At 43.5% G+C, this 27,529-nt stretch overlaps 1 protein-coding gene across 1 annotated transcript; it reads left to right on the forward strand.

Annotated features, from left to right (window-relative positions):
- Positions 1–725: 725 nt before the first annotated feature.
- Positions 726–27,280, forward strand: LOC124257823 (dopamine beta-hydroxylase-like). Its single transcript, XM_046691963.1, has 9 exons — positions 726–739; positions 800–932; positions 8,865–8,997; positions 18,447–18,545; positions 19,342–19,521; positions 20,419–20,585; positions 20,808–21,060; positions 24,762–24,858; positions 25,848–27,280. The coding sequence occupies exons 1-9, from the start codon at positions 726–728 to the stop codon at positions 26,539–26,541; spliced, it is 1,770 nt and encodes a 589-aa protein (XP_046547919.1). The 3' UTR covers positions 26,542–27,280.
- The last annotated feature ends 249 nt before the right edge of the window (positions 27,281–27,529 follow it).

Raw genomic sequence — 27,529 nt, forward strand, 5'->3', positions numbered from 1 at the left:
GTCATACTTGCTGATTGTTGCTTCGGCTGTGCGTCATAGAGGTCATACTTGCTGATTGTTACTATGTAGAGGTCATTTGCTGCTATTTACTAACGTCAAGTCTTGTCTTTGCTGATTGTTACTGTTCGTCACTACCATTGTTGCTGCTTCACTGCTGACTGTGCGTCATAGAGGTCATACTTGCTGATTGTTGCGTCATAGACATACTTGCATTATTGCTAAATTGCGTCATAGAGGTCTTGTCAGTTGTTACTGATTATAGAGGTCTCCACCATTGTTACTGTGCGTCTTCACTGCTGAATGACGTGCGTCATAGAGTCATACTTGCTGGTTGTTACTGTGCATTCTTGCCAACTAACGTCAAGTCTTGTCTTTGCTGATTGTTCGTCTCCACCATTGTTGCACCCTTCACCCTTTGTTAGAATCTAGTGATTTTAGTATTTATTGATTAGTGATTTACCGAGTATTTATTGATTAGCTATTTTATAGTCTCTGAAGTGACATATTTTACAGAAAAAGCTCATGGTGAAATAAAATATAATGAAAGGAGCCCCGAGACTTTCATCTAGCTGTGGAAATCTAGACTTGCCACATTTTGTAGACTTGCGTGGGTTTTTTTTTTCTCTTGGATATATTTGCTTCAGGGGTCTGTATGGCAGACTAGCTTCTATATAACCCAAAATCTTACATCTTTACTTTCAGCTGGAAGTGCCTACGTGAAGCTGATGCAATACATCACGTGACAGTCACGTACTTACTAGTATTGCAGCTAACGACAGCGTTCAAGATGTTCCCAAAGAGCGACTACCAACGGCAACCGAGTGCCCAACCCGTGCAACCCCGGGGAGGTGTGGGGTGGGGTCGGCCACCTTGTTCCCGGTGGACAAGGGCGTAGAAATCCATTTGGAGAGGATTTTCACAGTGAAGGAAAGGTATGCCAATTGTTGACGTTTCACATGAACGAGTTTGAACCCAGTTCCTCGCGGAAGGTTAATAACCAGGAGAACAATACAGACATATATGACAATGCGTCTGCCCTAACTCGACACAAATACCGTGCGCATACCTTTGGCACATGGGTATGCGGAAGAGGTGAAAAGTTGCTCTGATCCCATGAGGCTGGTAAACAACCGCTGTTTCATTCCAATAACCCGTGCAAGTTAACAACGCGTAGTTATGAATATTATAAAGGGGCGTAGCTACCATTATGAAAAAAGCCCGGACTTACACATAACTGTTGGTAAAAAGGTTGGCGCAAGCCCTCAATACTGTCTACATATAAAGCTTGCAACCTATATCGGGCTAACACAGAAACAAATGAAAACGCTACGCGCGCCTGTATAAGAAACAGCATAGTTCGTCAAATTAATTTACAATAATTTTAGACCACTTCAGTCTCAGGAAAACCACGAACCATAAGAAAGGAATATGTGTTTTCGAAACTATTCTGAAGGGCATCTAAAGGCTTCAGCAGTATTGTGGATGCAAATACCCTGTTGAAGGGTTCGTAGTTATGCTTTATAGAAATGTAGATTCCTTCTTCGTAATAAAATAGAATCATTTGAAAATAAATATATACTAAGCCGGTTTCATGAATAATGTAACCGGAGATTCCGACAAAAATGTATTTATGAATCAGTGAGATTATTTCATGTGATGTGGGGAGTTTTCCTACGTTGAATGATGTGGTGCTAAAATTGTCGAATAATTCTTGCAATGTGTCTGGGGTTATGGTAAGATTTATTTCGGGGTTTTTTTTTGGTGGGAAGGTTTTGTAAAACCTGTGGGAGAAAGCGTAATTAAACACCGAACTTCCTTGGGGTAAATATGTCTTTAAAAGATCCTTCTAGCTCGGAACCCGAATAATGAACCAGTTGGTTCCTTGGGGATGTGTCCAAGCAATACGTTCTCTAATGTTCTAGCTTAAAGTGATTCCGTATTTCGTCATCAGTGACCTAGAGAACAGAGACTTAGCCGCCATGGCCGTGGACAAGACCTTAAGTGGGACATAACAAGTGAAAAGGACATAGCCGAGGACAGATGACTAACCATCATTACCAATGTAATATGACGATGTGTATGTTTTCAGAAATTGACATTTGCGAGGCCTCAGATCTTACATCAATAATGTTGTTGCATGCTCATGCCTTCGAAATGTCTTCCAGTATCCACGAGGACACAACAGCAATCTCACGATCTCACGATACGACGACTTCAGTGGGGGGACTTAACTGTCCTTGGAGGATAGATCAGATATGTTACAACACTATAGGACGGTGGGGACTTAACTGTAAGAGGACACCAACCACTTGGAGGAAAAGCAGATATGTTACAACACTATAGACGACTTCTTCAGAGTGGGGGACTTAACTGTGAGGACACCAACCTTGGAGGACAAAGATCAGATATGTTACAACACTGTAGACGCTGACCAAGACTTCAGGACACCAACATCGTCAGATATGTACAACACTATAGACGGATATCACTGTAAGAGGACATCGCGGAGGACAAAGACCGTTACACCTTTATGGACTTCGACAAGTGGGGGACTTAACTGTAGAGGACACACCAACCACTTGGAGGACAAAAGATGAGATATGTTACAACGCTTTAGCCGAGACTTCGACAAAGTGGGGGACGTAGAACAGAGGACACCAGAATGTTGCATCGCTTGGAGGACTTAAATGTCGGGCAAGATCAGATTTTACAACACTAAGAGGACTTCGACCCAGTGGACGTATGTAGAGGACACCAACGCTGGAGGACAAAGAGCAGAGGACGCCAACCACTTGGAGGACAAAAGATCAGATATGTTACATATGTTCGACAAGGACTGTAGAGGACAAAGACTTCAACCAAGCGTGGGGACTTAACTGTAGAGGACACCAACCACTTGGAGGACAAAAGATCAGATACGGCTTACAACTCTGTGATAAGGACTTCGACTTGACCAAGTGGGGGACTTAACTATAGAGGACACCAACCACTTGGAGGACAAAGATGGGGGACTTAAATGTAAGGACACCAACCATATCAGATGTTACAACACACTTCGACCCAGTGGGGGACGTATGTGAGATTTTCCAACCCTTGGAGGGACTTCAGAAATGTTGATCGCGTGCACAAGTTCGACCAGTGGGGACTGTATACTTGGAGGGATCAGGACCAACCACTTGGAGGACAAAGATCAGATATGTTACACTTCGACCAAGTCACTGCAGAGACACCAACCATGTAGAGGGCTTCGACCAAGTGGGGACTTAACTGTAGAGGACACCAACCACTTGGAAGACAAAGATCAGATATGTTGCATCGCGTGCACTGTAGAGGACTTCGACCAAGTGGGGACTTAACTGTACGTGGTGGAGGACACCAACCGCTTGGAGGACACAAGATCAGAGGTGTTAGCATCACTGTAGGGACTTCGACCAAGTGGGGACTTAACTGTAGAGGACACCAACCACTTGGAGGACAAAGATCAGATATGTTGCATCGTGCACGTGCAGAGGACTTCGACCAAGTGGGGGACTTAACTGTGGAGGACACCAACCATTTGGAGGACACAGATCAGGGATGTTACATCACTGCAAAGGACATCTACCAAGTGGGGGACTTAACTGTGGATGACCTGGGACTTAAGTGTGGATGACCTCGAACAGGTAGGGGACATCATGGCGGAGGACATCGCCCATGGAAAGACAAAACTGTTGAGGAGGCGGACCCTGGAGGACATGACGTGTAGATGCCACCTTAAACGGAAATATGGGTGCCCACCAAGTGAAGTACATTGCCATAAGTCGAGGGCTCCCACCGTTGATTGAAAATGATGGTGAGAACATAGAGGATTCCCCATCTAGGGAGACAAAGCCACAATGAAGGGGACACCGACCGTCAATAGGACATAGTCGTCGTGAAGACACCCCACACGAAAAGGACATAGCCGAGGACTAAGGACTCTGAGGGTTGTAAATTAGCATACATAAAACCAGAACAAATCTGTGAACCTATTTAAAAACCAAAACTATTTAACTGTGTAACGGCAGACTCCCAGTCTACTGATACAGACAGAATATCTTGATAACGAAACACTCTTATCATTCAAGATTAGGGCGTTGGGGGAAAGAGAGGGAAAGACTAAAGAAATCTGCTACTGAATAACTACGCAGCGTGATTATTTAGGAGGCAGGGCCGATTATGTGAGAACACCATTGGATAAGCTTACTTTCAGTTATTTAAGCACATATGCGATAACGTTCGTAAGGTCTCCAAATATTCCAAATAAAAGAGTTTATAATATGGCTGACATGGCTCCTTGACTGGGTCTTAAAGATTTCATTAATTGCGTTCACCGTGAAATCCGCTTTTTGGGTGAGATTAGCCTTAACTGCTGCAACCATTATCGGCAAGTGATATAACATTCTGGCGGGAGAGACGTGAGTTCCTGATGGGCCTTCCTCCTACAGTATGTGTTCCACAAGGGGCGCCACTTTGGCTATAAGAAGTTGGCTTTAAGAGAAATACAATTTCCACCAGACAACCTATTTTCCTGTACACTTTCACACACAACGTAGTGTATTTGCTTAATGATACGGCATTCAATTTACTATTTCTTGCTGTTCACATTTTTCCTGGTAAAATCACAAAAAAAAGACCGCCGATATAGCTCGAATATTGCTGAGTACCGCCGTTAAACAAACTAACACAAAGTAGTGGCAGATTCCCCTGTGCAAATTACGTGTAAACGACGTTAAACACAACAATCGCAGTTTTGCACCCAACTGCTAGCACTATGTACTTCTAAAACGTTGTGGGCGGTGGGGTAGCCTAGTAGTTAAAGCGATCGCTTGTCACGCCGAAGGCCCGGGTTCGATTCCCCACATGGGTAAAATGAGTGAAGTCCATTTCTGGTGTCTGGCTACTACAGTGGTACCTGTACGTGGTGTTTGATTGCTGCTACAGTAGTACCTGTATATGTTGTTTGATTGCTACTACAGTGGTACCTGGAGGTGGTGTTTGATTGCTACTACAGTGGTACCTGCAGGTGGTGTTTTAAATCAGCAACCATCTTGCAGCCACATCGTATACGAAAATAGGGAAACCTCCACGCAGAATTCTCAGGGTCACGTGTATCAATAAACCCTGTACCATATCTGTCTGGTGCGATAGGCTGGGCTTTGAGACATCAGTCCGTTATGGCACAAACGTCTTAAGAATTTGGTATATGTGTAGCTACCGTACATAAACGTCAGTTGTACGGGAATTTAGGGCTCGGAACTTGATATGTATGTAGACTCTGCGGTAATAGGTTTGACCTTCAGCTCGTTATTCCATGCTTTCTGACAATTCTGGATAAGTAATTTAAAACGTATTTTAGTTCATGTAGATGTTTATGTTTGATTCTCTTTGAAAACGTTTAGATTTACTCAGGAAGTAGTGTATTAAAATAAATTATCCCTGGCCAGATGAGGGTCGGGAAGCGAGAGTCAATCTAGATCATCAAGTGATATCACTCCAACTGCTCCTTAAAGTCAATTGTAAACAATTACACAGTATGAGGAGATTTCAAGATCTTCTTGTGTGTCAGTGATATTGTGTCACGGGTGGCCCAGTAGTAGAATAGCGGAGGCGCATCCCGTATTTGGATGAGGGTTCGAATCCCGCTACTGATCCTTCGTTATTGGGTGCTGTTTTGTATTTTCGGTTTTACGTTAGGCATGGAGTTGGGTTAGTTCAACATATTTTTTGTAACAAAATTTTATCCTCATTATCAACGTCTCATGTTATCCTGTTAAAAAAATTGACAGATATAGGTTTTTTGTCCTCATTATTTCAACCACCAAAACAACCGTCTCCAGTATATTCTGATTAAAATGTATTGAAAATGTCACATTTGGGATACGACGACAAAAGGCGAGCCTGACTATCCGATGCCGTCCAGTCACAACTACGACAGCCACCAACAGACTACCGATGCCGTCAGTCGCCTCTTACGACATGCATCAAGCTATCAGCAGCCACCACCGATGCCCAGTCGCCCTTACATTATGCCCAAGCTATCCAGCGAAACCCGATGCCCTCGCCTCACCACCCCACCACCACCCCATCACGCCCGGATCAGACAATGCCCAGTGACTGACATGCATGAACAGCGATTTACATGCCGTCGCTGGTCGCCTTTGGGATACGACGCCTCTTACGACATGCATCAAGCTATCAGCGAGCCTGACTACCCGATGCCGTCAGTCGCCTCTTACGACACGCATCAAGCTACCAGCGAGCCTGACCACCCGATGCCGTCAGTCGCCTCTTACGACACGCAGGGTTTGCAGAACTAGTTTTAATTTTTGTGGATCACTGCCCCATGTAACCTTTCTAAAACGTCCACCTTATAGCGTTCATGACTGCAATACACTCTGAGGGATCAACCCGTACTTGATGTTATCCTGGCAGTCATGAACAGTGACCGGATGTGCCAGACAAAAGACAGAAAGTGGATGTGTGAGAGATGGTGAGTCACAATGAAATGATTCCTACAGGTGATCCCTATTGGTACACAGGTCAGCCGCACAGTAATGAACTCAAAGCACCTGTGGTCAGTTTGATGGCCTGCATAATTTCACTGGGTTGCCAAGGGTAACAGACCCCCAAGCGGGGAGTAAAAGACCATGCAGCCTTCTAAGCCGATTCTCATGGCGGCCATCAACTGACGTGTGAGGCGCGGCATGAAACCTTTGACCATAACGGAATTCGGAGAAAATGTCGGCTATTCGCTGATACTAGTTTGATACACACAACTGTCCCGGTGTATCCAGATAATGTCGCGTGACACGAAGTTCAATTATTGGTCCAATCGCGGTTATCCCCGTGTTGTCTGATACTGGAGATGTCTCACAGCAAGAAGCACCGGTCTGTCTGATCAGTTGTCGGATAAACCGTTATGAAGCAGGGAACAGGTATAATCGACATGCCGATTGGCGCATTGGCACGAGAGAATTCCCGCCATTTCTTGGAATAAATATCAAGCAATTGAATGACCAACGTGGCCCAGCGTCTTTGAATACTAATGTTTAGATGTGAGGGGCGCGTATAGTGTCTCGTCCATACCGGGATTATTTGTGGAGACAGACCCCGACATTATTTCCTTACTGCCTAGCCCTCCTGGCAATGCTGAATCCCTAACTGAACCAAGTCTAGATTTCGTCTGAATCTCCCGTCTCCTTGTCAATTTATATGGGATTTTGTTCACTATCAAAAAGTATAATTATAGTCCGAGACTAAGAGTTAGTCTAATATCGGGAAAGCTCCAAGCAACAAATCTTAAAAATTCTTTCATTGAAGAGACAAATCCCAAGCTGTTAAACACAGTAACGACCTAACACCATACGAGACTACTGTTTGAAGTCATTATATGTGAACTACTGAATACCAAATGTAATACATTCCTTCTTTACTTATCTCAGCACAAACTTAGATTAAATTAAACACAACAGGTACAGTCCGTTTCATTTCATTTTAGACCGATGAATTGCTCACTAACACAACATCTAATAAATGCAACAAAACAAATTTTGCACAGTCGTTGTTGTTTAACAAACGAGAATTATTTTGTTGTCACTTTGCTATTTTTACGAGGGGACCACTCGCTGGTGGAACGGCCACGTGTGCGATTAGCACGTGTGAATTGAAATTTTCACTACACGCTTGTTGATTACCTGGCTTGTTCTACTATCTTATTCGGGTGTCCGAATTTTTTGAGACAGATCATCAGAGTTGGTCTGTCGATTTCATGTGACTGTGCAAAATTTTGTTTTGTTGCATTTGTTAGATTTTGTGTGAGTGACCAATCCATCGGTCTCAAGTGAAATCAAACGGACTGTAATAGAGGTTTACACGACAGCGTTCAGTAAATAACATTAGCAAGGCAAAAGTACGCGATTAAAAGCTAACAAACAAGCTTAAGGAAACAGGTGTTCAAAATCGGTGATTCATATGATTGTGGTCTGCAATGCCGGATTCGTTATGGCATTTAGTTTGTCTGTTCAAGGTAATGTTAGGGGCGGTGGGATAGCCCAGTGGTTAAGGCGTTCGCTCGTCACGCCGAAGGGCCGGGTTCGTTTCCTGGCATACATGGGTACAATGTGTGAAGTTCATTTCTGGTGTCCCCTCCGTGATGTTGCTGTAATATTGCTAAAAGCGGCGTACAGCCATACTCACTCACTTACTCACTCCTCTAAGTAACGTTAAACCCGACATACAAGGACCGAATAACCAATGTTACACCCAAAAAGTCAAGACTCGATTATTTACAGACCTCCGCCATATAGCTGGAATATTGCTGAATAAACTAAACTCACTCCTCCTCTTTTCAATTACACATAAGACACACACAACTCTTGAGGGTAAAGCGTTCTCTCTGGTTCGACAAACCCCACACTGAATGGCGACGATCCTTCTTGATACCAGCACTGGGACTGTCGGTCACTTTATAACGATTGACTCCTCAAGCAGAATGGCTCTGTAGGAGCTGTTGGTTCTTGGCATTTACACGCTCGAGTTCCAGTCACAGGAGGCGGTTGGGTAGCCTAGTGGTTAAAGCGTTCGCTCGTCACGCCGAAGACCGGGTTCGATTCCCCACATAGGTACAATGTGCGAGTCCCATTTCTGGTGTCCCACGCCGTGATATTGCTGGAATATTGCTAAAAGCGGCGTAAAACCCAACTCACTCACTCACTGACTGAAGTATACAGTTGTTGCTTGACACGGCCACTGACCCATGTCCTCCACTGCATCCTGCATAAGCACTCTCTCCAGTCACAGACCACTCACACGGTTACGCAAGTCGTCATTACTTTCGTTTTCAGAAATGGACACAAGGGTTGTGTCTCATGGATTCTGACGGCGACGGAAGGACGAACGGTGAGGAGCTTGGCGATCCCAACTGTGCGTGGAGTTCCGGGGGACGGCTACAGCGGATAACTAACATCACCCATCCAGGTATGTAAATTATGCACATCCAACATCACGTTTGTGACAGGTATATATACCTCTCATCAAAAGTTTAGACTCATTAGTGTAAACATAGCCACGTACTTCAGGCAACTGTTCTAAACTAAATTTTGCAAAATATTCCATACTGTTTGAAGGTACTGTTTACACATGAACTGATGCATTGTAAAACAAATTCGTAACGTTGCAAAAATTATTTTCATGAGGTCAATCAATGATGACACTAGTGAAAATTGGCGAATTCTTAACAAACGTTTACACCAAAACGCAGCTGTTCACATGCACGATATTTGCACATGCTTTTCAGCAATTTGATGCATGATCCTCGTGCAATTCATCTGCCTAAAATTTGCAGTTGGTTCCCCCAAGTTAGTGGAGAAATCAATCTTCGATGTAACCATATATATATACATAACATACAGTGGGTTTTTTAAGTGAGTCTAGACTTTTGAAGAGAAGTATACATATTTGTAATTGATATATAGTTTTAAAATGTTTTATTTGTCATGATCATTCCGTATAGTGAAACACGACTATCTGATCAAAAACGTCTCCTGAGTGAATTGTGGGCCGCCTGAAGAACAACTGTCGCTGTTGTCGATTTTCGGCACTTTAAACGTTGTGGATATAGTTGAATTTCCGGGGCCTTCCCAAGACAGTGGTGTGAGGCGCATTTCTGGTATCCTTCACCATGATGTTGCTGGAATAGTGCTGAAATCGGCGTAAAACCCAACTCATTCACTCGCATGACAGTGGACAGTCGTCAGTGGAATGCGGTGTCGGGAGTTTGACGTTGTTTGAAGTAGTGGACGTTAGTCGAGTGGATTGCCCGGCGATTGGCGTCTGTTGTGTGTATGTTCGGGACTGTCAATGTCTGTATTCAAGTGTTGTCGGTCATCCAGAGTAAGTGGGGAGTTGAGGGTGTGGTACGTTGCGGAGAGGTTGCCGTCAGTACGGTCTTCGTTGTGAGCGGTATTTCGTTGCCAGCCAGACGTCTGTCGAACGTCGTCGGTGTAGTCGAATGTGTTCGTCGTCTGGTTTGTGGATCCGGAACTGTGTCGGTATAGTCGAATGTGTTGACGCTTTACGTCTGACGTGACTACCAAAAAGTGTTGGCGTCCTTTGACGTGAGTGTATAACGTTGTTGGTGTAGAAGAATGTCTTCGGTAGTTTTACGTTGTCTATGTAACGTTGTCTGTGCAGAATGTGTTGCCGTCCGTCTGGCGTCACTGGAGAGGGATAGTTCCTGTGTTGTAGGTCATTTGACATCTTTGGATCGTCGTCGGTGTAGTCGAGTATGTAGTCGACGCGGTAGGTGCTGCTTGCACAATGCAGCCAGTGTTATGTGTATATATACAACACGGAGGTTGTTTGTTATCTCAGACACGGAATGGAGTTCATGGCTGTTTGATAAGTGGGAAATGTTTTTAGATGTGCTGTTATTTACACATTCGAGGCTAAAACATGAAGCACAGCTGATGATAACTAGTTCGTAACACCTGGCACCTCCTCCCTTGCCGATCCGAATCCCCGACACTGCCCCCATCCGGCATCCCCATCACCTCCTTGACCGAGTTGATCCCAAATGTACTTCCCGAATCCCCCATCCCCGAACCCGCCACCCCTTTCCTCCCTTGACCAATCTGATATAAATTCTCGCTTAACTGTAGATTCATTGGCGTCCTTAGTTGATATTCTAGTAAATGGAAATTATCAGGTTGAATAAACAAAATTCACCACTGAGTTGAAATAAGGTTGATTTCAGTAACTAACACATTTATCGAAGGACGTTAATATATATCTTGTATCAAGGATTCCCATAGATACCTATACACTATCACGTATGTATACAGAGTTCTGGCGAGATATGAATTCTGGCACCAGATGCACGTCATTTGCATGCCACTCGGGCCTGGGGTCGCGGCCTGGGTGGAAGTGGTTCTTGGCAGTAAGATGGATGGAATTGGGATGGTAGTTAAGGCAGGTTATTGAACTAATTGTGCTGCAAGTTGTCTATGTACCTGTCACAAACACGAGTGGTTCCACACGTTCTTGTTTATTACGACAGAGGAATTTGTTTTCTTCGCGCTTCTTCAGACAATCTATCGATTTCTGTTTCTAAATTGAGCAAATCTGGTCGTCTTGTTTTCTCGGCTTAGGATAGTATTTGTGAGTGGGTGTTGTATACACTTGCCCACGTCTCTATGGCAATTCTAACTAGTTTATAACCTCAAAAGTATACAGTCTTTGAACAATAACAACATGCAGTTCCCATTATTAGAATAAATTGTAACTTATTAGTGACGTAAATGATAAAACTGTCCATATAAAACACTGACGTCCCTCATCTAGACATCTATCACGACGAGCGTTGGACGACGGCTTTGTTTTGGTGTAGTTATTGTTTTACGCCGCACTCAGCAATATTCCAGCTATATGGCGGCGGTCTGTAAATAATCGAGTCTGGACCAGAACATCCAGTGATCAACAGCATGACCATCGATCTACACATTTGCATACAATGACATGTGTCAACCAAGTCAGCGAGCCTGACCATCCGATCCCGTCAGTCGCCTCTTACGAGAAGCATGGATTACTGAAGATCTATCTAACCCAGATCTTCACAGGTAGACATCTATTATGAAGGAAACAATGTTGTACGTGAACAGACTGAACATTCTGTGAGCGTTGGGGGTAAGGCTTTGTGCCAAGGTGTATGCTTGATACTGATAATAATATACTATTGAGGGAGGGAGCTGGACTTAAAGCCGCTTCTAACAGTAAGTACAAAAGGACTACAAAGGAGTGTAAGTTTTATGTACGAGGAAACACAAAGTAATGCAGATCCAAGGAGATCTCTTCCACTTTGGTATACAAGTACGTGGGAGTGAGCATGGCTGACTGCCACTCACTTTGACAATTTATTCAGAACAAGATCTGAAACAGTTCATGATCTAATATTGTCAATATGTCTAGAACGAGCAGGGGCGGCGGGGGTAGCCTAGTGGTTAAAGCGTTCGCTTGTCACGCCGAAGATCCGGGTTCAATTCCTCACATGGGTACAATGTGTGAAGCCCATTTCAGCTGTCCCCCGCCGTCATATTGCTGGAATATTGCTAAAAGTGGTGTAAATGTAAACTCACTAACTCACTAGAACGAGCAAGCAATCATAGAACAGGAGTCATTGAAAAACACCGCATCCACAGCTCGCGGAACATTAAAATACCAGTTTCCTGCTGAAGTCAAATACTGCCACCACCCGCCCAACTATGATCAGTGCTGGAACTGAACGATAAGTTAACTAGTTCTTCTATCAGTTGCAAGTGATGGCTAATCCACTTATTAATAGATTCAGACGAAGGTAATTATAAGCTCATATCCTCCATGCAACATACCGACACAGTATATCTGATTATATACGCCTCATATATCCCGTCATCCAGCGCTTCGTGTTACAGTCAGTCTCCATCTCACGGTGCTCGGGTGTGTACCCATCAGCCCTGTAGAGTCGATGACGTCAGAGCAGGATCAGGGCCCTGGGGCTCCTTTCACGAAGCAGCCTGTACTAAGGTTAACCTTAACTCCCATTCTTTGACATTGCACTAAGGTTACCTTAGTGACTTACGATCACCTTAGTGCTTTGTGAAAGGAGGTCCAGTTCCATGAAGCGATCTTTAGCTCTAAGGTGATCGTAACGGCCATACTTTACTATAAGCTTACGGATGTTGTTACACTAAGATCGCTTTATGCAGCGGGGCCCAGGACTAATTTTTAAAATATCATATTACCTTACTAATTGAAACAGTTCACCGATCCTTATATCAATAAGCGTACACGTGTTTCCTGCTAGGGGTTGGGGGTAATTACGTCCAGCGTGACAACTCTCGGCTCGATGCCGGTCCCGCCTTTCTGTCATCTTGTTAATTCTTCCAGTAATTTATATCCATCTAATTTCGTTTCTCTGAGATCGTTTTTCGAGTACTGATAAACACATCAGTCAGTAATGTTAACAAGAGGGAGTGTGTAATGTTTAATTGCCCTCTGCAGATGTCTGGCGACCTATGACTGTTATATGTCTCCACATAAATACACTAAACTGTGATAGGATGTATCGCCCTGTGCAACACTAGTTCGTTCTGCTTTTATACACAGCTAATTTGAGGACAAGCCTTCCTCCAGTTTTTCAGAGGGCCCTTTCAGTGCGCTTCGAAAAACTGATAAAAAAAAGCAGTTTGTTCTTTCATCTTATTGGACACACCACATGTTCCAGTTTCTACTAATAGAAGTCTTCTGAACTGACGATGGCTTTATTCGGGTCGTTCATGTACGTTTCTGAATCTCCCACTGTTCGTTGAATTAATATTCCAAATAACCGGATACAGTGTCGGTAGTGACGTCTTGGCATCTTACACTGCTAGTTGAACAGTGAATGAGGTTAGTTTTACGCCGTTTTAAGCAATTTACGGCAATATCAAGGCGGGGACACCAGAAATGGGCGTCACTAATTGTACCCATGTGGGGAATCGAACCCGGGTCTTTGGCATGACGAGCGAACGCTTTTACCACTAGAGTACCCCGCCGCCCCGTCAGTTGAACAGATAGCCCAACTCACCGTCAACATCTACACGTGTTCATCTCGTAAAGCCAGACAGGTGAATTGACAGATGTTTAATACATTGTTAACACTGATTGTTAGATTGATCTCCCAAGACAGGGAGTTTTATAAGAAACAACGTAGAAGAGCAATGTTGGAGAGCAAATCCAGATTTCTGGTCGTGTGCAATCAGTGCGTAGGTGATGTCAGCCATTGGGTTGGAGTTAATCTTCTCTATGGTTGTTCAGTTCAGTAAAACCACCTGTCTGCTCCCATAACCCCCTCATCTGACTTCCGAGCACAACTGAGATAAAATATGCGATAATGCTATGTACGTTGGTATAAATGTTAAGGTTTGTCATAGGATAGTGTACATGGCGTTATGCTTCGCTGATCAGAGTGACGCATGTAGCACTGATGGCTGATCAGTTTGACGTTAAGTATGTGTGGTCAATGTGGTCAGTGTGGCCGATCAACGCGACATTAAGCCTGTGTGGTTGATCTTTGCGAAGTCGAGCCAGTGACGTTAAGCCTACATTACTGATCAGTGACGTTAAGCCTACGTTACTGATCAGAATGACGTTAAGCCTACATTACTGATCAGAGTGACGTTAAGCCTACGTTACTGATCAGAGTGACGTTAAGCCAACATTACTGATCAGAATGACGTTAAAGCCTACATTAGAGTGACGTTAAGCTTAAGGTTTACTGATCAGAATGACGTTAAGCCTACATTAATGATCAGAATAACGTTAAGCCAACATTACTGATCAGAATGACGTTAAGCCTACGTTACTGATCAGAATGACGTTAAGCCTACATTACTGATCAGAGTGACGTTAAGCCTACGTTACTGATGAGAGTGACGTTAAGCCTACATTAATGATCAGAATAACGTTAAGCCAACATTACTGATCAGAATGACGTTAAGCCTACGTTACTGATCAGAGTGGCGTTAAGCCAACATTACTAATCAGAGTGACGTTAAGCCAACATTACTGATCAGAATGACGTTAAGCCTACCTTACTGATCAGAATGACGTTAAGCCTACATTACTGATCAGAGTGACGTTAAGCCTACATTACTGATCAGAATGACGTTAAGCCAACATTACTGATCAGAGTGACGTTAAGCCTACATTACTGATCAGAGTGACGTTAAGCCTACATTACTGATCAGAGTGACGTTAAGCCAACATTACTGATCAGAGTGACGTTAAGCCTACATTACTGATCAGAGTGACGTTAAGCCTACATTACTGATCAGAGTGACGTTAAGCCAACATTACTGATCAGAGTGACGTTAAGCCTACATTACTGATCAGAGTGACGTTAAGCCTACATTACTGATCAGAGTGACGTTAAGCCTACATTAATGATCAGAATGACGTTAAGCCTACATTACCCATCAGAGTGATTTTAAGCCAACATTACTGATTAGAATGACGTTAAGCCTACATTACTGATCAGAGTGACGTTAAGCCTACGTTACTGATCAGAGTGACGTTAAGCCTACGTTACTGATCAGAGTGACGTTAAGCCTACATTACTGATCAGAGTGACGTTAAGCCTACGTTACTGATCAGAGTGACGTTAAGCTTACATTGCTGATCAGAGTGACGTTAAGCTTACATTACTGATTATAGTAACCTTAAGCCTGTATGGCTGATCAGAGTGACGCTAAGAATGTATGACTGAGCAGTGATGTTAAAAATGTAAGACTGATCAGTGACGTTAACAATGTAAGACCGATGAGCGACGTTAAGCCTGTATGGCTGACGGTGGTCGTACTGCTGGATTCCGATGAGTCTATATTATCACCAGATAAGCATCTAGCCAGTTCTTGGGAGGTCCCAACAGATGTCATCCTTGCAAGGACATATGCGTATAAGTATCCCCATTTCTCATCGTCGATCTACTGAAATCACAGTTTACATTTTTTTCAACACGCCTTACCAGGTGGCTTCTGTCGACGTGAAAACGTCCCCGCTTCCAAGATATCGCTGAAAAGGTCTAAGCACCTTCTTACCTCTCAGCAATGCTGTGATTGCATTCAAACGTTGCAAAACGTCTACCCTCTCAACAACCCATGTTGTCTTTACATTGTATAGCAATCTGTTTGTTGTCCTACGCGGTCCTAAACAGCCATATATTATGACTGGATCTAAGTAATCACAGCTAGGCTCAAGACAATTTGCCAAACATGAACGCAGTTGTCTTTGAAATTTACTGAGAACCTTCATTTGAACTATTTGACGTCCCCATAGACAACATCTATCTGACATTTTGAGATATGACATTTAAACAAGAAATAAAAATCCTAATGGGCACCAACTGTATTCCACTCCACCCCCTGCCCCACCCGCCTTGCTATTGTGCTCCTCTTTAGCATGAACTAGAATTCCCTCTTGGACTGACAAAATCAAAACACGGGAATTCGTCCCAGAGGTTGAACGTGTTTCAGGTACATTGATGATCTGATATCGTTCAGTTGTGGTCAAAAAGCTAATAACTTTACATAAATTACTCACCTGAACTGCACATCACAATAAGAATCACCCTTAGTTAACAGTGATAAGCAAATACGGGCATTCGAGTCATAATATACAATGGTCTTTGTTTTTAGCAAATATGTTTTGAAATTCACATTATCTTAGTATGTACCGCCATATGGCTGGAATATTGCTGAATGCGGCGTAAACCTAAACTCACTCACACTCTTAATATGTAATTTCACTGACGTTTTGGGTTGGTTATATATGTGGCGTTATGTGACAGAACAAGCGGAATGGTTATCTGAGTTGAGTGATATGAAACATAGCTTACTGGTTGTGTGTGTAGCTTTATATGTGAAAGAGGGCACCTGTTGGTAGTCCTTATGTCGATATATATGACGTTCGTAGCAGGGTGTCAGGTTAATCAGGTATTTGCATCGAGCAATATATTTCTTAATAAATCAATTAAAACATGAAAACAGGTTATTTGAAATTTGTCACATGTCTAGAGTTAATGCTGAGACAGATGCCGATTCCTAAAGGCATTAAAGGAATGTGTCACTGTTTTATACAAACATCGTTCTTCTAAAACAGTCAAGTTGATCAAAGGGCCAAAGCCCAAGAGCACATGACAACGACTTGTATAAACGTACAGACATTAACGCAGAGTCACCGCGGTGTTGAATGGATAGTCCCAAGGGCGGGGACATCAGCTTATATGTGTTTTAGGTTTTTTTTGCTTAACGCTACACGCAGCAATCTTCCAGCTATAAGACGGCAGTCTGTAGGTAATCGAGCCTGGATCAGAGTGACGTTGTAAGCATCGATCAACTGGGATACGATGATATGCATCAACCAAGAGTGCGGGCCTAACCACCTGGTACGCCTCCTACAAGGGCGGTGGGGTAGCCTAGTGGTTAAAGCGTTCGCTCGTCACGCCGAAGACCTGCGTTCGATTCCCCACATGGGTACAATGCGTGAAGCCCATTTCTGGTGTCCCCCGCCGTGATGTTGGTGCTAAAAGCGGCGTAAAACCTAATTCACTCATTCCCTCTTACGACAAAATGTTTTGATGGAGAACAATTCTAAGTATATATTCACGGGTAGTATGATCATCAGTCAGAGCGGTCACAGGTAACAAAGGCATTAACCCAATGACTATCCAACTGAATGGCCTGCAGATCAAAGTTGGTACACTCTACATCATGTTTACCATCATCTGTCGATACACAGATGTAACCGTTTTGTAACTTGCAAAATCAGCAGTCAATAAACCTTTGAACTGGTATCTTAATTGCACTGTTCATAAATAGTAGTTAGACATTGTCATGAAATACAACTTTCACGACCGGTCGCATTCTAAAGCCAGTTATTCGGTTCGAATTATGTTTGACCCGTGAAGGTCCGGGTTAGAATATTGATCTTCAGAAACCCATGCTTGTCGTAAGAGGCGACTAACGGGATCGGGTGGTCAGACTCGCTGACTTGGTTGACACATGTCATCGGTTTCCAATTGCGCAGATCGATGCTCATGCTGTTGATCAGTGGATTGTCTGGTCCAGACTCGATTATTTACACACCGCCACCATATAGCTGGCTATTGCTGAGTGTGGCGTAAAACTAAACTCACTCACTCACTCGAATTATGTTTGTCTGAAATGAGACACATACCCATTCTTGAACACAACCTTTACAGACTTAGAACGTTGTTTTCTCTGAGTTGTGGGATTTTATGGCGCTTCCGTAGATTCCGCACTGTCACACTGACTGACTGACTGAGTTTGGTTTTACGCCGCTTTTAGCAATATTTCAGCAACATCACGGCGGGGGGACACCAGAAATGGGCTTCACACATTGTACCCATGTGGGGCTTCGAACCGGGGTCTTCGGCGTGACAAGCCAACGCTTTAACCACTTAACCACGCTACCCCACCGCCCTCCGCACTGTCACAGGACACCTGTCCCGTAACTTTGATGTCGTTTTCCTACCGCAATGTGGCCATAATGTATCAATAAGGCAACTGTATATATCTGCACAAATGTATCACTACCTACAAAATGATGTTGATACGTTTTGAGGAAAAGCCTCCTGAAGTTTCAGGCACACATGGGAAAGACAGACTAACTGAAACCCGAATAACATGCTTGTAGAAGCAAAACGATTTTGACAGACATTTAGTGAATTTAAATTTTGCAATTATTTGAATTCACATCAAATATTTTAAATTTGTGAAGTGATATGAGGCACATATTCAGGATCTATGTGTATCTCTTTAACGTTACCTTTATTTTGGACTCTGACAGTATGTATGTCAACATGTATATAAATGCACGTTCGTGGTTTGTAGGTGTCTGTGACCCTTGGGACTCAGTCCAGTGCCAGGCTAGGAACGGCTGGCTCAAGTGTGACCACAATGGACTCCACTGTCCCGTCATCAAGAAACCATGTGAGTTTTACTGACCCTGCATGACTCAGACGAGTGTTCTAGTTCCATGGGAAACCTCCCCAGTTTACCAATATATACACTCAACGTCATTATTTTGGTGCTTAGCGCAGCACAATATTCCAGCTATATGGCTGCTGTCTGTCAATAATAGAGTCTGCACCAGACAATCAAGTGATCAGCAGCATGACACTGATCTACGCAACTGGGATACGATGACATGTGTCAACCAAGTCAGCGAGCCTGACCACCCGATCAGATTAATCGCCTTGGTTAACAAACATAGATTATTAAAGTAGTGTCATAACTGAAGGGTAGCCTATGCTGGTTGGATGTCGAAACGTGCATGATTGGAGGTTATGGAAAATTCTACCCTAAACACACCCCTGAACGCAACTATTGGGAATATACATGCATGTTTAACACATGAAAAGTAACAGTATTCATTTCAGGTCCAACTGAACTGCATTCTTGGAATTTGAAAATGTGCATAATTTTATCTCTTATTATCTGCTTGATCTCTCAATAATGACACTGACTATATAGAAATTGCTGTATATCAATCAACTTAACTATTTGTTTTGAATCAGCGGACGGGATATACATCTGTTTGATTTATTAACGATACAGTTTATGGTATCCCGTTCATTGTGAGGGCGTATATTTTGAAAACAGTTATTACTGTAACACGTGGTGCAGTATTGTTTTCCGAAAACATTAAGAAATCAATGAAACTGCTCAATCTATCGATGTTGATCAACGCGACCACAGTTTTTTTTTCACTGTTTCTCTCTTCCAGCTACACGAAGTCTGTCCTTCACCTTCCCAGAGACACCGGTTCCGGCAAGGGAGACAACCTATTACTGCCAACTGTTTGACCTTCCGGTAGATGATGACTATCATCTCGTGGCCACTGAGCCTATATTGGTCAACACGGATACTGTCCATCACATACTTTTGTTTGGCTGTGACCCGTCAGGTGGGTTCATCATGTTTTAGAAAAACCCATTTTAAAAAATATACTCGTCACTAAGCACATTACAGAGACAACCCCGGGGCCCTACCCACAAAGCGTTCGAAGCACTACGTCATTTGTAAGCCAGTGATACAGTATCGAGTTCCGATAGTTCGTAACGTTACGAACGTTTTGTGGGTCGTACCCTGGTGTCGAGTAGCCATAGCTGGTGCACAAGAAGCAGAACTTACAGAATATGCACGTAGCTCAGAATGCATGGCGCTGACCGGGTGCCCAACGGTCCCAGTGGCCGTTGAGTTTCATGGCTGACCCTGGTAGTCAAAATGGGGTTCTTACACTGTACTTCTTTAAGCATTTAGAACTTGCACTGGTGCAACCTGAAACTGCTAAATGCAACCTCTTATGTATATCAACTTGCACCCAGTGCATGTTAATATTGTGTGTACAAAGAACACAGACTTCACCTGGAAAACAAGAACTGGCTTGGAACAGTGACTCTGATTATTGTAGGACCAGTCACTGAAGGACTTAATGTTCATGAAAGTTAAGGAAGTAAGATAACTACAGATTTCTTTTGTTATAATACTGTTCTAAAACCGTCTTTACCAAAACTCAAGCATTATATCAGATTTTACATTAAGCGGGAGGTGCAACCTGTTTTTGTTTGGTGCAAAAAGGTGATTGTCTTAGGTTGCACTGGATGCAAGTAGGCTTCATTTCCTTAAATCGACCTCTGGGACGCTTGGACCACTTGGCTACCCCACTGCCCCTTAGCTAGTATATTAATTAGACTTTATGCCACAAAGCACCACGACTGTCGTACCGAATGGGCCAAAGTTAGTTCTCGTACTTGAGTACGATGTGTTTGGTGTCGCCTAATGTTTGATTGTGTTGCTGCAGATGATGATGTCCAAGCAACACCCGAGCCGTTCATGTGTGCCATGTTGGCGCACCGTAGTTGCCTGGACATCATCGGCACTTGGACAGTGGGTAGTCATGGAGACTGTCTCCACGACAATGTGGGTTTTAGCATTGGCAAGACAGGGTACAGGAAGGCTGCTCTACAGGTGAGAATGTCTTCTTTTTCCTTAATGTAATATGATAGGGAGAATACTGCTACTGGGGAACCTCTCAAACCTCCTGATGCACAGTACGCAAGATTGGTCATTCAAAAATATGTTGAGTCATATCACAGGCTGTGATCAATGTTTGTTTGACCGTTTAGTTCTAATGTATATAAGTTCTTATATTTATTTCGGTAACGTCATTGCTATTGTTAACTATCTCAGATACATTGGAACAATCCCTCCTTGCTGGCCAACACGACGGACGCTTCTGGACTCAAGATGTATTTCACACCATCACGACGCAGTTACGATGCGGGGATGTTGTTGGTTGGCCAAGAATATCTGGAGATAACCCCCCAGCCGGCCCCCTCAAAACAAGTCACTTTCTCACAGGAATGCCCAGGGCGATGCACCCGGGAGATGCTGACTGAGGCCATCTTCATTACTGCAACTGTCAACCACATGCACTATCGTGGTAGGTAGCAGAGATGGGAGTCTTCATTCACCACAGACACTGTCAAACACATGTACTATCGTGGTAGGTAGCAGGGCTGGGAGTCTTCATTCACCACAGACACTATCAACCACATGCACTATCGTGGTAGGTAGCAGGGCTGGGAGTCTCCATTCATCACAGAGACTGTCAAACACATGCACTATCTTGGTAGGTAGCAGGGATGGGAGTCTTCATTCATCACAGAGACTGTCAAACACATGCACTATCGTGGTAGGTAGCAGGGATGGGAGTCTTCATTCACCACAGACACTGTCAAACACATGTACTATCGTGGTAGGTAGCAGGGATGGGAGTCTTCATTCACCACAGACACTATCAACCACATGCACTATCGTGGTAGGTAGCAGGGCTGGGAGTCTTCATTCACCACAGGCACTGTCAAACACATGTACTATCGTGGTAGGTAGCAGGGCTGGGAGTCTTCATTCACCACAGACACTGTCAAACACATGCACTATCGTGGTAGGTAGCAGGGCTGGGAGTCTTCATTCACCACAGACACTATCAACCACATGCACTATCGTGGTAGGTAGCAGGGATGGGAGTCTTCATTCACCACAGACACTGTCAAACACATGCACTATCGTGGTAGGTAGCAGGGCTAGGAGTCTTCATTCACCACAGACACTGTCAAACACATGTACTATCGTGGTAGGTAGCAGGGCTGGAAGTCTTCATTCACCACAGACACTATCAACCACATGCACTATCGTGGTAGGTAGCAGGGCTGGGAGTCTTCATTCACCACAGACACTGTCAAACACATGCACTATCGTGGTAGGTAGCAGGGCTGTGAGTCTTCATTCACCACAGACACTATCAACCACATGCACTATCGTGGTAGGTAGCAGGGCTGGAAGTCTTCATTCACCACAGACACTGTCAAACACATGCACTATCGTGGTAGGTAGCAGGGCTGGGAGTCTTCATTCACCACAGACACTATCAAACACATGCACTATCGTGGTAGGTAGCAGGGCTGGGAGTCTTCATTCACCACAGACACTATCAACCACATGCACTATCGTGGTAGGTAGCAGGGCTGGAAGTCTTCATTCACCACAGACTCTATCAACCACATGCACTATCGTGGTAGGTAGCAGGGATGGGAGTCTTCATTCATCACAGAGACTGTCAAACACATGCACTATCTTGGTAGGTAGCAGGGCTGGAAGTCTTCATTCACCACAGAGACTGTCAAACACATGCACTATCTTGGTAGGTAGCAGGGATGGGAGTCTTCATTCACCACAGACACTGTCAAACACATGCACTATCGTGGTAGGTAGCAGGGATGGGAGTCTTCATTCACCACAGACACTGTCAAACACATGTACTATCGTGGTAGGTAGCAGGGATGGGAGTCTTCATTCACCACAGACACTGTCAAACACATGTACTATCGTGGTAGGTAGCAGGGATGGGAGTCTTCATTCACCACAGACACTGTGAAACACATGTACTATCGTGGTAGGTAGCAGGGATGGGAGTCTTCATTCACCACAGACACTGTCAAACACATGTACTATCGTGGTAGGTAGCAGGGATGGGAGTCTTCATTCATCACAGAGACTGTCAAACACATGCACTATCTTGGTAGGTAGCAGGGCTGGAAGTCTTCATTCACCACAGAGACTGTCAAACACATGTACTATCGTGGTAGGTAGCAGGGATGGGAGTCTTCATTCACCACAGACACTGTGAAACACATGTACTATCTTGGCAGATAGTAGGGTTGGGTGTCTTCATTCATCACAGACACTGTGAAACACATGCACTATCGTGGTAGGTAGCAGGGATGGCAGTGTTCATTTATCATACACACTGTCAAACACATACAGGATTGGGATAGGTAGCAGGGATGGGAGTCTTCATTCATCACAGACACTTTCAACAACTTGCTCTCATTAACCACTGGTGCTGTGAGACATGCACATGTTTTACATGTTGTATTCCTCATTCAACGCTGCCAGTATAACACACACATTACCGGGGTAGGTGACAGTGTTTACATGTTATATTCCTCATTCAACGCTGCCAGTATAATACACACATTACCGGGGTAGGTGACAGTGTTTACATGTTGTATTCCTCATTCAACGCTGCCGGTATAATACACACATTACCGGGGTAGGTGACAGTGTTTACATGTTGTATTCCTCATTCAACGCTGCCAGTATAACACAAACATTACCGGGGTAGGTGACAGTGTTTACATGTTGTATTCCTCATTCAACGCTGCCGGTATAATACACACATTACCGGGGTAGGTGACAGTGTTTACATGTTATATTCCTCATTCAACGCTGCCAGTATAATACACACATTACCGGGGTAGGTGACAGTGTTTACATGTTGTATTCCTCATTCAACGCTGCCGGTATAATACACACATTACCGGGGTAGGTGATAGTGTTTACATGTTATATTCCTCATTCAACGCTGCCAGTATAACACAAACATTACCGGGGTAGGTGACAGTGTTTACATGTTGTATTCCTCATTCAACGCTGCCAGTATAATACACACATTACCGGGGTAGGTGACAGTGTTTACATGTTGTATTCCTCATTCAACGCTGCCGGTATAACACAAACATTACCGGGGTAGGTGACAGTGTTTACATATTGTATTCCTCATTCAACGCTGCCAGTATAACACACACATTACCGGGGTAGGTGACAGTGTTTACATGTTATATTCCTCATTCAACGCTGCCAGTATAACACAAACATTACCGGGGTAGGTGACAGTGTTTACATGTTATATTCCTCATTCAACGCTACCAGTATAACACAGACATTACCGGGGTAGATGACAGTGTTTACATGTTATATTCCTCATTCAACGCTGCCGGTATAACACACACATTACCGGGGTAGGTGACAGTGTTTACATGTTATATTCCTCATTCAATGCTGCCAGTATAACACAAACATTACCGGGGTAGGTGACAGTGTTTACATGTTATATTCCTCATTCAATGCTGCCGGTATAACACAAACATTACCGGGGTAGATGACAGTGTTTACATGTTATATTCCTCATTCAACGCTGCCAGTATAACACAAACATTACCGGGGTAGGTGACAGTGTTTACATGTTATATTCCTCATTCAACGCTGCCAGTATAACACACACATTACCGGGGTAGGTGACAGTGTTTACATGTTATATTCCTCATTCAACGCTGCCAGTATAACACACACATTACCGGGGTAGGTGACAGTGTTTACATGTTATATTCCTCATTCAACGCTGCCAGTATAACATACACATTACCGGGGTAGGTGACAGTGTTTACATGTTATATTCCTCATTCAACGCTGCCGGTATAACACACACATTATCAGGGTAGGTGACAGTGTTTACATATTGTATTCCTCATTCAACACGGGCGCTATCACACATAGAGACATATCGAATGTGACATATTAATAGTATCAATATAATTCAATTTGATGTAGATATATTACGTACACAAATACGTGGACTACAATGCTATGTGTTACGTGACAATGGTGATAACTGTCCACACTCTTGTATAATCTTTACAAAGTGCATATTGCACCGCCCAGACTTGGCCACAGAGCAGAGTATGGAATTCCGTGAAGCATCCCAACTATCACTATTATGTAAAGATGACATTTGTCTTGCAGGTGTGAGTCAAAGGATAGAACTCTACCGGAACGGCAGCAAGGTGCGCGACATCACATACGACAGATTCTATCACTACGACAATCCAGTGATCTACTCGTGAGTTTTATGCAAATTTATATCGATATTGAAAGTGTTAAGAGCGATATGAAACTAGTCAGGACGGAACTCGATGTGTCGTAATGTTACACTGCCGGTCAAACAAGCGTCGCGTTTTGAATAAAAATGTCGGCGAATGAATTTCAACACAATTTGTACACTCATCAAATTCAAAATATTAAATATTTAACAACATTGTATACAACAAAGAAGAAGTTGACATCCATAATATTTTGACTTATACGCAGTAACATAACTACTCACAAAATCATTAAATCGACTCCTGTGTACATACCTTACATTTCTGATCTGTTTCTGTTAATGGGGTATCTACGGAGACATCTGTCAGTATAGTTGTGAAACTCTGATGAACCTTAAACCCTGGAAGATCTAGATATATGCACACCTATATATATCAAAACAAGTTTTGAACCTAATCACGAGTGTCCAGTATATGGCAATAGTACCGTCAAGCAATGGCGTGTTGATGTCATGTTATCAAGGTGTGTGAAGTGATGTATTCCTGTGGTTTGAGATTGTTTACCTGTCTAAACGTGCAGTAGAATAGCACCCATACCCTGGGATACCAGTCACTATCCTCCAGTCAGAGTGAGATGAGGTTGTTCGAGGTTTGTCCATAGTTAAGTGAAGGTCTTCAATGTCTGTGTTTTTTAACACCATACTCAGCAATATTCCACCTGTATGAATGTAGGTTCTAAATAATGGTGGCTGGATCAGACAATTATGACTGACATCATAAACGTCGATGTATGTCACAGGTTCAACCAAATGAGCTCGCTTGTTCACCCAGTCCCGCTAGTCGCCTTTAAGCCAATAACTCATTTTCTTTGAAAAAAACAACCTCATGACTGTATGCGATATTCTTTGACCTCAAAGAGATACCTAGCCTTTAATGACCATATTTGCATTGAGATGACGTGGAAGAATGACTTCCTTGTGCTATACATGAACATTCTTTTCCCCGTCAGGTTTAACCCCCCAGTCGAAGTGCGCCCTGGCGACGAGATACGAACAACCTGCGTTTACGAAACACCTACGTCTGGCAACTCCATGTGTTTTGGCGATGGAACACAGGACGAAATGTGCTACGGATTCATGACGTACTACCCAAAACAGAACCTTCCCATACCATGGTGCACCGCTAGGAAGTCGGTCCAGAAGTGTGACCGATACCTCCCGAAGTTCCGGAACAACTCCATCGACGGCTGCTTTTGGTTAGCCTTCCTCCAACCAACCAATCAGGATACGATAAATATATTCAAATCTGTGCTCGGTCATTGTTTTGACGCCAAAACAGAAGAAAACAGCTGCACGGATAGTTGTTTAGCTGCCATTAAATCAGCTCGGAAACACCCCTGTCTGTCGGGAGATATCGGAAGTTACATAATATCAAAGTTTCGCCATACATCGATAGGGTTTCAGTTCCTGAATGCATTATTTACCTGTGACTGTGAGGACAGATTTGACAATGGCTACTGCGATAAGCGGTACAGAGGAGGAACGCTGGGTGAAGGTGCCCAAAAGATGTGCGCTGCAAGATACACATCGATCAAGACGGTATCGCCATATAATGGGTCTCCACCTACGACTTTGACATCATTGACAATTCTTACTTTGGTTTCTGTTTCAATAATATCGGTGTTGTTTGAAACACCTTCTTGATCGTCAAGACAACGGCATCACAATGAATCAATTTGCTCACAACTCATGACGTCCATCGAGTGACCACCACCTGGATGTGCTGTGTGAGAGATCACAGAGGCACGACCAGATGGTCTGGTCAATGACATGTCCAAGATATGTCCAACATGATACCAAAACACTACTATGCAACATACCATGCAAGGCCGTTGTTATCCTATGCCGTATACATTTTTGCAACGAAATAATGTTTTCTTTAAAATATAATGTGATGTACATGTCTACTTCCTGGTCATAGCTATACGAGGGCAAATCGTACACACATAACACATTCCTAATTCACATAAATAAATGTCACTTGCAAATAACTTCCTGCTTCGTGACTGACCTATAACACGTCATTCTAGAAGCACCTGCTATCATTTAACTTTGGCATGCTAAAAAGAAAAGGATGTGTTAGAATTGACTTGCGTCATGCAAACATCGAAAATAACGACATCCTTGTTCAAAGATGAAATCATCGTGAATAACGGTGTGCATCCAGTGTAGAAACTGAAGAGAATTCGTGTAAATAGATAAGTTAACAATAGTAACTTCACAGACCGCTCGTCATTAGCACATACACACGCACAACAAAACGATGTCAGTGACACCACCACTCTTCTCGCTTCAGGGCTACTCAATCCAACGTCCCTATCCGTCATTCGTAAAACGAGCCGTGCAGTTTCCTAAAGAGTGGCTCAAAAGGAATAATAGGTAATAATGAAATCCATGCAGTCGCATATGTCTCGTATTCATTTTACGAAATTGGTGAGAAACATGTACTTTCCTCCCTCTTGCATAAAAGGAATTCTGACAAAAGAATGTATTTGTCACCGCTGGCCCTGTTCCATAACATGACAGAAGACTCGTGCCCATTGTCGCTAAAAGTTATGAGGCCAGTCAGAATGTACGTACGACTTCAAACACTTCGGTCATAGTATACTTCAAGAAGACATTTTGTGTTTTA

Source organism: Haliotis rubra, unplaced genomic scaffold (genome assembly GCF_003918875.1).
Source record: "Haliotis rubra isolate DU_JTF1 unplaced genomic scaffold, ASM391887v1 Scf674, whole genome shotgun sequence".
NCBI classification, from domain to species: Eukaryota; Metazoa; Mollusca; class Gastropoda; order Lepetellida; family Haliotidae; genus Haliotis; species Haliotis rubra.

Coding starts and splice junctions, on each gene's coding strand:
- LOC124257823 (XM_046691963.1), top strand. Junction 8,998..18,446: donor AACTAACATCACCCATCCAG/GTATGTAAATTA, acceptor CGTGGTTTGTAG/GTGTCTGTGACCCTTGGGAC. Junction 19,522..20,418: donor GTTTGGCTGTGACCCGTCAG/GTGGGTTCATCA, acceptor GTGTTGCTGCAG/ATGATGATGTCCAAGCAACA.